Source organism: Corvus cornix, chromosome 1 (assembly GCF_000738735.6).
Source record: "Corvus cornix cornix isolate S_Up_H32 chromosome 1, ASM73873v5, whole genome shotgun sequence".
Taxonomy (NCBI): domain Eukaryota; kingdom Metazoa; phylum Chordata; class Aves; order Passeriformes; family Corvidae; genus Corvus; species Corvus cornix.
This window is the reverse complement of record NC_046332.1, coordinates 25,839,482-25,855,031: the sequence shown is the minus strand read 5'-3', so window position 1 is coordinate 25,855,031 and position 15,550 is coordinate 25,839,482. Positions and strand designations below refer to the sequence as shown.

At 45.1% G+C, this 15,550-nt stretch overlaps 1 protein-coding gene across 1 annotated transcript in view; it reads right to left on the bottom strand.

The window, feature by feature from the left end:
- Positions 1-15,550, bottom strand: part of NME7 (NME/NM23 family member 7) — a 90,369-nt gene that overhangs the window by 839 nt on the left and 73,980 nt on the right. Inside the window, exon 11 of the mRNA XM_039559322.1 lies at positions 14,836-14,943. Within this exon, the coding sequence (XP_039415256.1) occupies positions 14,836-14,943 (108 nt within the window). The remainder of the gene's footprint in view (positions 1-14,835; positions 14,944-15,550) is intronic.

Sequence of the window (15,550 nt, the reverse complement as noted above, 5' to 3'; positions counted from 1 at the left end):
CAGCTGGGGCTGCTCAGATGTGACAAAATGCGGCAGCTGGCTTTGTGCAGGAGTCAGGCTCACTTTGTGCTGCATGACGCAGATTACCAGGGAGAATTTCTCCATGTAAAGTGACAAAACAGGACTATCCTAGAGCAAGTGGCTTGATAAAGACTTCCCTACTGGAACACACAATCCTGGAAATGCAAGATGCTTAAACTTTTTGCCATCTGCTAGAAGGAAAAGTATGGTTACGGTACGCTGTGGTGCTTAGTGCACCCACTTAGCTGTTCCATGTTGGTCCCAAGGAGCAGCTGCCAGCAGAAATCGCACCTTCAGCTCTTTCTTTTGCTGCTGTATGTTTACAGCAAGGATTTAACAAGCTCTGATGAAAGCCCTGAAATACTCCCTGACAGAAGCTTCACCTGCAGAAAGAACTACAGGAAAACTGAGCCATTAGACTCCCAGCACTTGATGGGTTTCTACTGCTACCATTTTGGGTAGGGAGTGGGGGATGTTGTTGCATGGCTCAACGTTTGGTACGATCAACTGCCCTTACAATTCAGTTCCTAAGTGAACAGTCTGTGACAGTTTAAAAAAAAAAAAACCAACACAACAACAAAAAAGCCCAAACCAACCAACCAACCAAAAAAAATTCCCAACTTTTACTTGTGTAAGACCCAACTCATGGTTTGGTACTCTACTGCCTTTTAATCTTCTATATGAGTGTAAAGTCCAAGCATGAGCTACTAATAAAGATTCTGGCTTATTCCAGGGCTTGGGACAACCATTGTGGAAAACTTATGGTGCTTGTGTTCGCTTCAGCGAGCAAATGTCAAAAAGGACTCACGTAACAAACTCTTAAGAATTGCATATGAAATTAGGCAAATCTTTTACCCAACATCCCCACCCCAATCACTTTCTGGTCCCACATCAGTGAAAGCAGTATGGCTGCTCAGATCACTAATTAACCAGGCAGGAAGGGCAGTAGCTATCCCAGCCACATGCCCTGCAGCTGCCCACTGAAAAGACCCAGCTGGTCCCAGGCTTCAGGACAACTCTGCTACCAAAGGACCACACCCTCCATGCCCCCAAAAGAAACACTCCACAATGCACCTGGTCAGACACACCCCCCTTCCTCCATTAGAAATGCTGCTGTAATTTGTCACACCTACTAGAGATACAGCACTAGAAGACTGCAGGATGGTTAAAAAAATTCCCAAACATCCAAAGTCCAAAAAGCCTCACCCCACCCCACCCCAATCAGGTGTAGACTCTTGGCTGGGCACCCTGCTCTCCCAGTGGCACCAGTGCTTTGGGTACACAACAGCCTTGACACCAAAATGACCTTTCACAAGTGGCCCTGACACAGCCTCGCTGGGCTGGGGCTGCTCAGCAGCCCCGGGGGCAGAGGGACTACGGGCAGGGCAGCGGCGTCAAGATGTGACATCTCATCAACTCAAATTAAAACGTGCATTGCCTTCAAGATTCTTTCTTTTACTCTGTGCTCTAGCCACCTGGCTCAGGAAGGCAGCGCTTTCCTTACTGCTTAATAGGACATTACATTATAAACTGCCAGTCTGAACATGTTGTTCTTTCTGCCAGATTGACTCAGCATAGTTAAGTATAATTGTAGCCATTAAAGTGAATTTTATCTCCCTCCTTGTTATATGGAACACCTGCATTTCATAAGAGAGACACACAAAAGCACTAGTAAAATAAAAAGCAGAGAGAGAGACATATACATATATTTAACAACACAAGCCTTTAAGGCTGTGTTTGCACAAACACTTGCACTAACACACACCAGCTACTGCTTTTACAGCCCTCAGCATTGGCACTTCTGGACTTCTGCTCCCAGCTTGGCCAAGGGCAGCTGTCCAGCATGGGCCAGCCACAACCCTCGGCATGGGTAGGGAGCTGTGCCAAGAGCAAAGAAAAAGGCCAAGTGCAGTGGAATCTGCTGCTTCCTAGGTAATAACTCGGTGTCCAGCCTCAGCCTGGGGTGCTGATACAACTGCTGCCAACACAGGCCCCGTTTCCAGGTTTAATAGAGCTGAGTCAACTCCCACCCCTGCCTGGGCTGCCTCAGCTGGAGCTTCGTGGCTCCTCTGGGATTTAAGTACTGATCTACCCCTGCAGCACACACATACTGGCCTTGCCCAATGCCTGCTCACTTGCCGCTAGCAACAGAAGAATTAGTGCTATTTTAGTCCCCAAAGGCCCCTTGATTTTGTGCAACCAATTTTCCCAGGCTGGGCTGAACAACCTCCCTTTACTTACAACCTGTGGAAAACCTCTTCCTCCTCAATTAGCTTTTATTGGATTGTTCAAGATCCACACAGGCTGTACTGGCAAGGCTCAGACATCAGAACAAGCAACACTACATTTCACATACTGCACAAAACCAGGTGCTGGTATGTTCTCTTTATGTGTAATTATCTCTATGCGGGTCAGCTGCCACCCAGCTCCCAGTAAAACCAGTTAAGAGCTGGTGTGTCTGTGGTACACAGGAAGGATCCTACTCTCCAAGAACCTCACCCTTGGGAGCACGGCAGTGCTGGACAAGAACCACGAGCACTTAGCCCACTCACATGACCACACGTATGTTGTTATGAGAAGAATCAAGACTTCAGAAGAACCAAGACTTCAGCACTACCAAGAGATCTGGGGTGCCCCCATCTTATGAGGTCCCAGCTGGAGACAGCTTGAAGAACCCTCATTCTACAAGCACCAGGTCATTTTCCAAGGGAATCCAGGAACTGGTGATAACTTGCATCAAGCATCCAGATGGGGGTTAGATACTCCAAAATACCCTGTATTTTAGGAAATAAAGTTCCTCTCTTTCCCAAGGACTGAGCACAGTCCAAACCACAGAAAGGGGAGCTTTGCCAATACAAAACATCTGAACAAGCCTCACATTTGACCAAGGGCAAGGTCAGCCTCTCTGAGCTAAGCACACTTCTGATCTTTACAGGATCCAAGGGTGACAAAGCACAAATCCACACCAGAAGCTGATCTGAAACCAACCAAACATTTCACAGATGCCACCCAAATGCCTTTCCAATGATGCTAACACTCAGGTGTGCTCACTGCTTCACAGGGATGAGACAGGATCAAATTTAACATCAGTACTCCCCTTGCAGATCCCAGGAACTATCTACCTGCTTTGCAGCATGCAGCTATGCCCTCTCTAGCTCCCATTCAGGGACAAATAACAATAATGCTCAGGAAGTAACAATGCGTGAATAACCATGACCTTCTGGCTCTGACCCTATAAACTGCTTCACTGAGGAGGAGCTGAGAGCTGCTTCAGTTCCATGAAGTTTTGTTTCAGTCACACACGCTCCCAGCAAAACCCATGTAAATGAAGTTGGCTGCTCTCTCTGAGCAGTTCCATGCATTACCACAGTTTCAGGAGCTAATACTGCAAGCAATAAAAAAATCCAGTCTAATGCCCTGGCTGACCACAAGCAAGTATCATCTGAACAATGTGTGCCCTAAGTGCATGGAAAGGCCAGGCAAAAGGGAAGCAAATCAAGTGAGACAGCCAATTTTCTAAGGAGAGCAAAGGATCTGGGTCTTAACACAGGACTCTGCACAGGCACAAAGTGTGCTGAAGATTCCAAGTGTAAGAATTACAGGCACTTACAATTCAACTCTCCTGTCCAGAAAATAACACAGTGCTGATGAGAGGTGCCTGCTGAGAAGCTTTGGAGTCAGAGCTTTTGTCTACAGGCCAGACCCAGGCACACCTTGGGCTGTAGCAGCACTCCACACAGGTAGAACTACAGCCTTGTCTCAGTTTTGGAGACCAAACTTCAGGAAGAAACACTGCGGAATGAATGTCTCCTCTGAAGGGAAAAGGGCCTTTTTTTTCCCCCCTCTTCCTCCACCAATAAGACAAGTGGGTCACAGCAAGTGAAAGTGGAAAAAACCAGTTTATTAACACACAAACAAAATAGGGTAGAACAGGATAAAAAAACCCCCTCAAAATACAACCAATTCCCAGAGAGGGAACAGAGACATGGGCTCAGACCAGCCAGGGCCACCCTGTGGGCCCGCTGGACCGGCGAGGAGGGAAGGGAGGCAGTGAGGCAAGGGAGAGGGAAGGGAAAAGGAACAAGAAAAACCAACAGAACCTCTTCCTGCTAGCTGGAACACAAAGGAAACCAAAGAACAGCACAGCGCTCCCGACGCACTCCCTCCAGAGCCCTGCTGAGACCCAGAGCCCCCTCACAGAAACCCTGGATCTGAAAGGGTACCTCAACATCCACAGTCCACCCCCCCAGTTCCCCTGGGCTGGCAGTTTTTAACAGAGACCCTGTTAGTCTCCTTCATGGCAGAAGCCAGGGGGCTGACAGGGTGACACGTGAGCAAGAAAAGGGCTGAGTTCACCACAAATTCACTTCTCATCCATCACGAGAAAGGTGACAGCAATTTCAGTCCTTCCTCTGCAGAACCAAAACTGGCAGCTGGGAGATGGAAGCTTTTTTTCATCCCTGTATTCATTTAGAGCCTGTCAGGAATCTTGGTGCCTTCCACGCAGCTAGACAGACACTCATCAGCACCCCCTCCCCAAAACCACCATAACGCTGTATCTCCTTGGTCAGCGTAGGCATCCAGGCACGTGATCCAGAGTCTTTGCTGACCCTACATTTCAGCATCAGTACACTCTCCCTAAAGATTTAGGTCTGATAAATTTTTACATGTTATCTCAGTTTGAGATCACAAGCAGGAAACAAAAAGCTTTTTCTGCCCATTAACATTGGTTTGTATATCTGCATGAACTTGCCGATGCTGTTAGCAAGCACACTTGCTAACACCTAGCAGCAAAACCACACCTCAGCTACAGTTCACTCAGCTGATTCACATGACTACATCATTAGATTAACACACTGAAACCCCCATGGGTTCATACCATCCTTTCAGCCATAAGCACTCCAGAAAGAAAACTGATGGTCAAAGAAAACAGTCTACTTACTCACTGTTGTATGTATTCTGAAAATAAAAAATTATTTTCCTACACAAACCTGAAGAGGGTTTGTTGAAAAAAAAAGGGCAGGTTCATCACTCCTGCCTCTCTCCCAAATGTCACACAATGTAAGAAATAAAGCTAGCCAGGCTGCCCAAGACAGAACAATTTGTACACATGCACTTCAACTATCAAAGTTAATTTCTTAAGTAGAGCTGGGACAAAAACCCCAATGCACCAAAAAACCCCAACTTTGCAATGGAAGGTTTTATGACATAAATGCTACAGGATAACAAAGAGCACATTGTGTTTTTATGCTGTGTGCTGTTAGCAGTCACCTCAAGAACTGTGTATGGTTATGTTCAACTCTGAAAACACAGTGGAAGAGAAGGGCAAGGGGAGCTATTTGGAAACTGTACCACAAACTAAAAGATTAGAAAAATCTGAATTCCAAACAGGATGGAAATGAGAGGACAAGACAGTAGTTCATTATACCACAATCACAAATAACAAGAAAGTGAGTTTTATGGTATTTACTCTAAGAAAAATAAGTGAACTCCAAAACCACTTTAAAATAACAAGGTGTTATTTTTATATCATACATAACTGACTCAGATCACTGATTTCTGAAGTATAGATACTTGTAGATTCAACAAGAAGGTACAGGTTCATTGAATCTTCGCAGCCCCCATCATAAGCCAACTGCTCTGTAGCTGGAGCTGAACATTTTAGTCCAGGACTCTCCCGCCTGGAGTTCTACTTCTGATTTAGTAACATCTTTGAGCACCATGAGAACACATCACTGGTCTGGTAGAGCCACTGGAATGAAAAAAGTGTAAGATCCCATCTCCTATCAGATGTGACAAACTAAAACATGACAGCAAGTACTGCTTTCCTAAGGATCCCAAACTGCTCACTGAGTGATCAGGATCTCTGCCTCTGCACTTCATGCTTATCTTGAGGGACACTTGCTTGCCTGCCTCACAATCAGGAGTTGCTGTGGATGTCTTGTAGGATGCCCTTGGAGCAGTGAGCTGAGGTGAGACAAGACCCTATAAGTGTACCACACGTGTCAGTGCCAGCTGCAAACACATCCCAAGCACTGGATAAAAACACTGGAAAGGGCCCCTGCTGCTTGTACCTGCAGTACCTAAGTAAAGCCAGGTTTGGATGTGTTCATACAAGCCACAGGCACTGCCAATTCTGAGCAAAGGCTTTCCAGCCTGCTCATGGAGCACTGACAGTCCTGGTGCTCACAAGCTACCAGGTTATGGCCAAGAGAGGAGACAGTGATCACACAGAGACAAGAACAAGTTTTCCAACCACATCACAGATCCAAGTGAGGATGGAAGCAGCAAACAAATAAATAAAGTAGAAGGTAGCCAGCATTTAAAGCCATTCCTGAGCAACCGTGATGCTCAGCCGATCATGATTTGTCCAGGGGGACCCAGTAGGCTACACATGGCAACAGTGTTAAAATCATGAAGATGAGATAGTAACAAAATATCCTGAAAGAAACTACTAATCAAAGGCACCACCAGCAGGGCATTGCATGCACCACCCCAAGCCCCTGCGCTGACTGTGGCTCGCTGTGCTGACAGGGAACATCCCACCAAACCAATGGCATAAATTCCCCAAGCATAGAGCTCCAAGTACCTTCTGAGACATGTCACTGAATCTAGAAAGCTCCATTCACCTGTGCAATGGGTCAGTATGAAAAGCCCAAGAGTTTGAGTCTCATCAGCTTTCAGTGATTTCAACGCTGCTGCTGAATGCCAAACCATGCATGTACTGCCATGGCAAGACTCGACACCTCAGTGATCAAGTTACTATTCAATGGCTGGACTAGGGCAGCTACCTGAGGAAGTCCACAGTTCCTGGTTTGTGGCTGGATAGTCTTGGCACACTGTCTCTCCCTAGCACAACAGCAGTAACTGGCACCAATGTGGAAGGAAACTTGCCCGCTCAGCAACTCTGAATGCTTCAGAGAATTGCCTCTTGCTCAGAGGCTTGCTCACATGTATCAGTGTATCTCAGGAATAGCTGTGGATGCATCATTCCTGCCTATGCGCCAGTGTACTTAGAGGTTAAAGAGGAAGAGGAAGAATGCAGCTCTTACTGAAACCAGAAGATGCTGGGTGACTCCAAGGAGCCCTAGACTACAGCTAACATCCTTTCAGGTGACCACTGCCATCCTGTTCTGGGTTTGCACAGCTGCTAGCACAGGATCAACACTGCCAGGGTCTAAGCCCTCAGCACTGTGACAGCACAAAACCAGTAGTGGCATGATACTACGTTGTGAATCGTTAGCTATTATTAATTACGAAAGAAGAAGTAGTTTCTAGAGCTTGACAAACCCTAAGCTCAATATATCCCATGGTATTAGCGTCTATGACAGACAGGAAACTTTATTCACAGTTTTCCATCCATATTAACACGTTTCACTTTGGGTTTTTCCTCCCATGTTCCACATATATTTCAACACATATATGAAAATAGCTGACTTAAATTCTGCTCTTCATTACTTCTGGTAATTAGTGAAGGAAGCTGCACTGAGAAGGGAAGGGGTAAACCCTACACAGGAAGCACCAGCAGAGCTAATAATTTGTATATTTGATCTCTGAGAGAGGTGGGAGGTGCAACTGGCTGAGGTCAATAATAGGAAACCACATAAAAATTTATGTGCATCTCGCAGCATGTGTGTTACAGAACGCAATAGTGTTTCTCTTATCTCCCCAAATAAGGTGCAGGGCCCCCTGCTCCAGAAATGAAGGATATTCTGAGCTTCTATGTGGCTGTGCAACTACGGCATGCCCTTACTGCTCTTGCTGTATAAGCTGTTCCCCTGAGCTTTTTTGTCTTCTTTGCTGTAGTTTGCCCATGGTGCAGCTGAGTAGCAGCCCAACGTTCTGCTTCAGCTGGAGGAAGAAGAGAAATGCAAAGAGGACCTGGGCTTTTTGGTTCAAAATGAGAACGTGCTGAGGGAAAGAAAGAAGGCAGTGGCCTCAAAGACACAAACTGGGCCTCAGATGAGTTATCACGAAGTGTCATGCCTTCCCTCCAGCTTGACCTCCCCTCCACAAAATTACTTTGCTCAGCACAACACAAACACGTGCCAAAAGCCAAGCCCTGTTTATCACACAGGTTACCTTCAGGATCAGGTGAAACTTAAAGAGCTTTGGCAGCTGCTTGGTTCACACTCATTAACTTCTTCTCTCTGGCACTTATAAACCTCAGACTTGGCAGAACAAGGGGTAACCGGACCTCGGATTTTACCCAGAAGTGGAAGCAAAAGAGGTGAGCTATTTCACAACTCTGTTTAAACAAGTTCCTGGTTTAGTTTGCCTGTCTAGCCCACAAGTATAATAATTATACAACCTATGCTCAAAATGAGGCTGCCAAGTGACTTAATAATACAGTACTTTTTAAAAGAGAAATCACCAACATCTTCACTATCCATCCACCTATTACTGCTATTTTTAATTCTCAGTTTCCTTCAGATAGGCCTAAGCAAAAGGATTATTTAATTCTCTGTACAAGTATATGTACAGCATCAGGAAACATTGCAAGACAGCATTCCAGTGCTGGCTAACATGTTCTGATATGCAATAACACCACCACGTAAGATTAAGTTTTCCTACACTCCAGATTCTTTCCAACCTGTTCCCATAGCTGTTGGATAAAAAGTCTCAGAAAGTTTAAATGGAGAAGCACTTAAATCATAATAACCATTATCTGATAAACCTCTCTAGAAATCATCTTGTACCAGAAGAAACTGAAATTTCCAACTGACAGACAAAAATAGCTACTCCTTGGATGAAAACTTGGGGGAAGAAAAGTGCTAAAGCAAACCTCACCCAAACCATTCAATTTTTATTACTTTTCACTGGAAACGGTGAAAAGCATTTTACCCCAGATTATGCAGCTCAGTATGGGCCTCTAATAAAAGACTTCATTGCCAAATTGCTGTATGACTGAGTGAAACAATGGCCTCTTTATTAAAATATTTTAAAGACTCCTGAGAGAAATGCGGACGGCTCTAATGCCCTCAGTGAAAGGTTCATTGCCATGCTATGCACTTCTGCGGTGTAATGTTTTACAAGCTGGGCTGCCCTGTGAATGGGGAGAGTTAGTTCTCGGCTGGCAGAGGCAGCTTGCATAATAGCAGACAAGTTAATCGGTAACGAGCAATGCAGGAGACCTTTGTTCCGAGTGTGACACGCACAAATTCCACACTAAGCACATTGACGCTTCTGAGAGTTACTCATTGACATGCTTTATTAAATTGCTTGGACTATACCTCAGTGCACCAAAAAGGACTAGTTTAACAGCCCTACATCCTTCTGATGCCTTCTGTCCTAAAGTGTTGCACTTTAACCTCAACCCATGGATCAGCTCATTACTGTACAGAAGCATTTCCAGGGTGGATGACAGCGAGCACCTTGCAGCACACCCACATGTCCAGACAATGGCAGTGGGCAGCCAAGGAGGCAGCACACAGGAAAGGGCAAGCTGGCAGCCAGCAGAGCACTTCTGTAACAGGAAGTGGTTATGGGAAGCATGTGTTGTGTTCCCCCCCTCCAAGGTGAGTGCCCCCTGGTCCACTCTGAACAGCTTGCTAAAATACCACCCTCCCCCCAGCCTCCCTGAATAAATGGAAAGGGAAAGGAGACATAAGACATGCTTCTACTGGCACTATCTGGAATGCCAGACCACAGACAGCTGGCCTCTAGCAGGTGGAATACACACTGCACCAAAAGCTTAGGAGCAGCACAGCACTTAACACTCGGCAGAGCGTTCAGTTTATACCAAGTCTAAGGAAAACAATCATGGTTTTCATTGTCCACAGCACCTGCCTGGACAAAACACATCTGCTGAACTGGACCATCCTGTCACCACTTACTGTACATCACCTCCCATCTCCGGATCCAGGCAGCTGAACTTCCAGTGCCAGAGCTGCGTGAGCAGATGACCATAGCCGATCCGTCCCTAGGTGATATTACTTGTCTGCTCTAATGCCCTACGAGCAGCAAGCCAGCCTCACTGGTGCAAGGCTGAGCAAAGGAACAAAGAGCCTCCAGCAGCTCGTTGCACAGCCTGCCAGTCCCCAGCCCTACACTTGAACACCACTGCACAGCTGAAATTCAAAGAAGTGATGGGGGAAAACCAACCATCATGACAGCTCTCTCAGAAGACAGATGAAACCCACTCTTCTTTGATAACAGCAAAGTCATCCCCCTTTGATAGGTTATTTTCATGTCTGTGAGTGCCACAAATAGCTCTGAGGCAAGGGAGAAGGCCAGCAAACGATACTCGAGGAGGTCCTCACTCCTGCCTGGCTGGAAATCTGCCCATGACACTGAAAACTGACCCGTCTCTCCAGGGTGCGGGTGCCCAAGGAGGAGCCTGACGGCACCCAGCAGCCATGCCATGGCACATGCAGCGCCCTGGGGCTGGATTGGGAAGGCAGCTGGCACATCCCCCACTCCCACGGAAAGTGGCTTGAGAGATCACCCCCCTCTACAGTTCCACTCCTAGCCCGGCAGGCACACAAAGGCACAGGTAAGCACACACCCGCAGCAATTGTCACGATATTGTCCAAGCATTAGTCACCTCATAACAGCATCTCCCCCAGCAACAGGGAGAAGGCTGTTTCACTCAGAACTCAAGTTTTATCCATCTCACAGCAAATCCTTTTTCATGCATATCTTGCTGAGGGCACCATCCTCTCCCTCTGTATCTAGGTACACACACACAAACACACGGATGACTATTAAGGACTTTGTAATGATGCAAGGAAACCCCTTGAGACAGACTGACTGCCCCAACACCGTGGCACAGGAACACAAAGCCAGCGTGGGAGGCTCAGCAGGCTGCACTGCAACGGAGAGACCTTTCAGGTTACCCCAGATGTGTGCATTATATCATCCCCAGAGTGTTTTCCTGCATTGCAAATGCCCCCATGGAACTGCTCACACACACAAAAAAACAAAACCAAAAACTTTGAACTGCACAGTATGAGCAACAAGTTACAGGCAGACTGTGCCAAACCCGAGAAATTCTGGTTTTGTTACAACTGCAGTTCTAGGTTACCAGTTTTTAAATTACATGGTTTCCTGCATAATCTGAAAGGTACTGAGCCACTTGAGACCCAGGGAACTGAGGTGTGTGTACAGCACCACCTCCTGTGGGAAGTTTTACTCACTGTACTTCCAGTGATGTAAGGCCTTTATGACTGATTTTTAATTTGCCTTCACCTCTTTAAAGAGGGACATAAACTGTGAAGTCTGGTAGCCACAATACCTTGTATCACTACTTTGATTAAAAACAATTCCAGGAATGATCAGTTTTAAGGAAACTTGTTTTGTCTAGAGAATGATGATTCGTCAGATCCAATGGTTTGCAAGCTTCTATTTCAACAAGATATTTATCAGAAATGTTCCTCAGGTCAAAGATGGTGAGTTGAGAAACAGAATCATCTTTCACTGCATGTACATGACACATCTCTCGTTTGCTAAACAGAGCAGTTCCTTGGCATATAAAATATACATGTTCCAGTCCTGGCTCTACCTGACTCAGAAGGAACGTGAAAGCAGGTGAGTACTGTAATTGCTTGCTCCAAATAGGACCTGCTTCATATAAAGCAAAAAAAACTTGACCAGAGGTAGAGCTCTACCTGCTTTGGATGTGGAAAACAAATGCAACCCCCTGCTCTGAATGAATGTCCTACACATCATCAGCTGCTGGTTGAACCTTCAATCATGAAACTGCATCATCTCACAAATACTCCATCGCTATCAGTCTCCCTTCTCTACTTCCTCCTTTCTTCCCTCTCCTCATTAAAATGGGAAACCGATAACAAGGCTGAGAAAACTGACTGTTCTGAGCTATTTTTGTCTATCCATTGTCACTTGTAAAAATATATTTTGTACTGATAAGAGGACACACAAGTATATTAAGTGAACGACAGTAAGTGCCTGACCCAGTAAGTCAAACAACTCATCTAAGAGATTTCAGGGCAATATTCACACTCCTCCTGTATCACTAAACTAGGAATAAAAAGAGCACTTACAGCTCTACAACTGAAAACATACAGATTTTTCTATTGTGACCAGTCCCATTTAAGGCTCAACTGCATCTCCCCTCCTCTCTTGAGCCAAAGTTAGTTATTCATTAATTCTGATATACTTTAGTCACAGCCTAAAATGTGAAGCAGAACAAAGACAGGAGTTAAGGGTCATACTGGTGGGAGCAAGTGCTTGTATTTGCTTTTGGGGTTGGTTTGTTTGTTTGAGGGGGATTTAAGATTAAAAGTGAACTTTCCTTTTTTCAGGTCCCTGGAAAAGAGGTCTAAGAGAAAAACACTGAAAAACTGCTGTACTACATTATTTAAATATAGTGTTCTAAACTAGGTGCACAAGCTGACCCTTATTTAGTTAATTAGTCCTTGCTGCTCCCAAGACACTGTTGTCCTGTCTCCTTTCACCAAGTACTCCTTGGTCACGATTTTTGGGAGAAAGGTCATAACCTTGCACTTCCTAGAGACAGTCAATGAAGTGCAAAACACCAGTGTCACCTAGAGTTTGGCTATTCAGGAAGCATTTTATCTAATCTTCAATTACCTATCTCATCTCCTCTAAGAAGTCTCCATTTGTGGACAATGAGACAGCAGCTGCAATTGCAAATTCTTCAAATTTCAGCTAGATCTGAAACTGGGTGATGAAAACTGCAGAGAAGGGTGGAGAAATCTTAAGATAAGCAGTGTCTGGCACTAAAGATACCCGAGTTCTAGGACAGCACCAGTGTGTTCCCTTCTACACAGAAACACACTTCTGTTGTGCTTCCATAAACACTATGCATTCAAGGCCTGTCATAGAATACTTGGTCAACCAGGGATCTCCCCTCTCCATTTCCATTTGGTTCTGGAAGTTCAAAAGCTACAAAACCAATTAACACACAAACAAACCTATTCGGCTTCCTATCCACAAAGTGTCAGCAGCTGCAGTCCCTCCATGTTTCCTCCAGGATGCCTTGGGCACTGCAGGCCCTGCACACACCCTGTGTGCACACAGGATACACGGCCACAGCAGCAGTCAGGACTGTGGCAAGAACACCTAATAAGCTGCTCTAGCACTAACAGTGTAAATACTCCACACACCAACCAACAGATACAACCAAGGCTTTCTTTGTACAGACCCACTGCGCTCAATTCAAAGGATCCACTGCTTTATTTACTCACTAAAGAACATTGAGCGATGTCTTTTGCGACTGCTGGCTTAACCTGGGCTGTTACAGAAGAAACTACAGACTGATGAAGAGCCATATTCTACATACAATTATGCCTACGGTAAAAAAAGATCTTAGCTCCCTCTCCCAAAAAAGTACAATCAATAAACAACTGTTAAAATTATCAGACTGCAACAGGAACTGCAAGGCATGTAGTCAGAGTAATACTAGATCAAGAACTTCACTTATGATTGAGCTGCAGGATTAAAAGGACAAACACACGTAATGGGGACCTCAAGAAAGAATGCCAGCCTCAGTTTTTGTTTTGGACCAGCAGTTCTTGCCTCACTTACAGTAGCTCTGAACTCAATTTAAACAACTGGCAAAATCCGCTTTGCATCAATGTAATGTGACAGACTGTGGACACGAGAGAGAGAGACAGAAAATTCTGATGGAGTACTAAACTGTTCTTTGAGTGTTTGCCTGTTTAACTTTTCCCTTACAGCCTATGCCTTTTGCTCTGCTGCCACTGGAAAGCCATGGCTGAGGAACTTCAGGCATGTGGTGAAAAATGTGTTTGCTTGTTTAAACCCTGAGGGAACAAACTAAAAGTTGTCAACTTGCAATGACATCTTGAAAACGCTCAAAAAAGCTGCAACTTTGTTTATACTGGTTGCCATTCTCCGTGTTGAATTTCACTAGTCCGCGCCACAAACCAGATGTGATGTCCTAGCAAAAGCACTTTAACCCACAGGTTATTTTGTGGAGGGAGATGGTGATGCAGTTAGCTCTTCCTCACTCCCCTATGACACCACCATTTTGGCAATGTATAATTACCTAAGTAGGACAACTCTTGCTGCTCCATGGTTCTGCTATAGCCTGACAGCAAAACACTCACAAATATGTATAGACAGTAAAATGCAAGCTGTGCATGCACTGGAAAACCATCTCCATTGACACAGAGATCCATCCAACATTACACATCACTTCAATCCCCTGCTATGGACCTTAGTTTTGTGGCACAGAATTAAGTAAATGAGCTTGTTCTGGTTTTCATAGTGAGTACTTCTGTCTCTACAAATTCCCTTAATTTAACATTTTCTCATTTTATTGGACTTTAATGAGAGCATACAAAGCCAAAATCAGATAATAATTAGTAAGTTAATATAAAACACAGGAAATATCAACTGATGTACATAAGTATGACTGTCTACAAACATACCTGGGCCCCGTCTGGAGAATTTGAATCCCTAGTGCCTGTAATTATTCCAAGCTCATTGTAGAGACAATCTAGATCAGGAATCATAGTGGTCATCCAAGAAAGGGCTAAGAAAATGTCCCTGCAGAAGCACTGTTAGGTGCTGATATTCAGTCCCAAGGACACATTCAGAAAAAGAGAAGACTCTTGAGTTTCATTACATCGAATACTTCATTATACTATATTAATTCAAGAAAACTGCATGGATGAATTTTTTTACAGAGAATTAACTGAGTTAAATGCCCTTAATAAACTCTCTCCTTTTGTGTCTAGTCTGGTCTACAGCACAGCTACTCCACACAGAAAATACTTACTGGCTTAAAACAGCATCAAGAAAAGCATTTCATTTGACAGCTTCCTGTGATATATGAGAACATGTTTGTCTAGCAAGCCTTACCTCTAAAAGTCCATCCTCAGGCAGGTCTGTGCAGTGAACAGCATTCTGAATCTTGTCCTTGCCAAAGACAGCACGCAGAGTTCCAGGTCGGAGGTGACGGGCTAGTGCCTATTGAACACAAGCAAACCAGAAGACCTTTGTGAACTATACTGTTCGTTTGTATCATGGATGCAAGAGAATCTCATAAAGCAAAGTAAGATTATGCTATTAAAATATGTGTAGTACACTATAAAAGAAAGCACAGATTGAAAGCAGCCCTCAAGAGAAGGACTTGGGGGTGTTGGTGGATGAGAAGGTTGACATGACTCAGCAACGTGCCAAAAGCAGCGTGGCCAGCAGGACAAGGAAGGTGATTCTCCCCGCCTGCTCCACTCTGGTGAGGCCCCCACCTAGAGTGTTGCACCCAGCTCTGAGGCCCCCAACATAAGAAGAGTGCGGACCTGTTGGAGCAAGTCCAGAGGAGGGCCATGAATGGAGCACCTCTCCCATGAAGGCAGGCTGAGAGAGTTGGGGTTGTTCAGCCTGGACAAGAGAAGGCTCCAGGGAGACCTTAGAGCAACCTTCTGGTACCTAAAGAGAGCTACAAGACAGCTAGAGAGTGACCTTACTAGAACATGTGGTGATAGGACAACGGTGAATGGCTTTAAACTGAGCAAGAGCAGGTTTAGAAAAATATTAGGAAGAAATTCTTTACTCTGAGAGTGGTTAGACACTG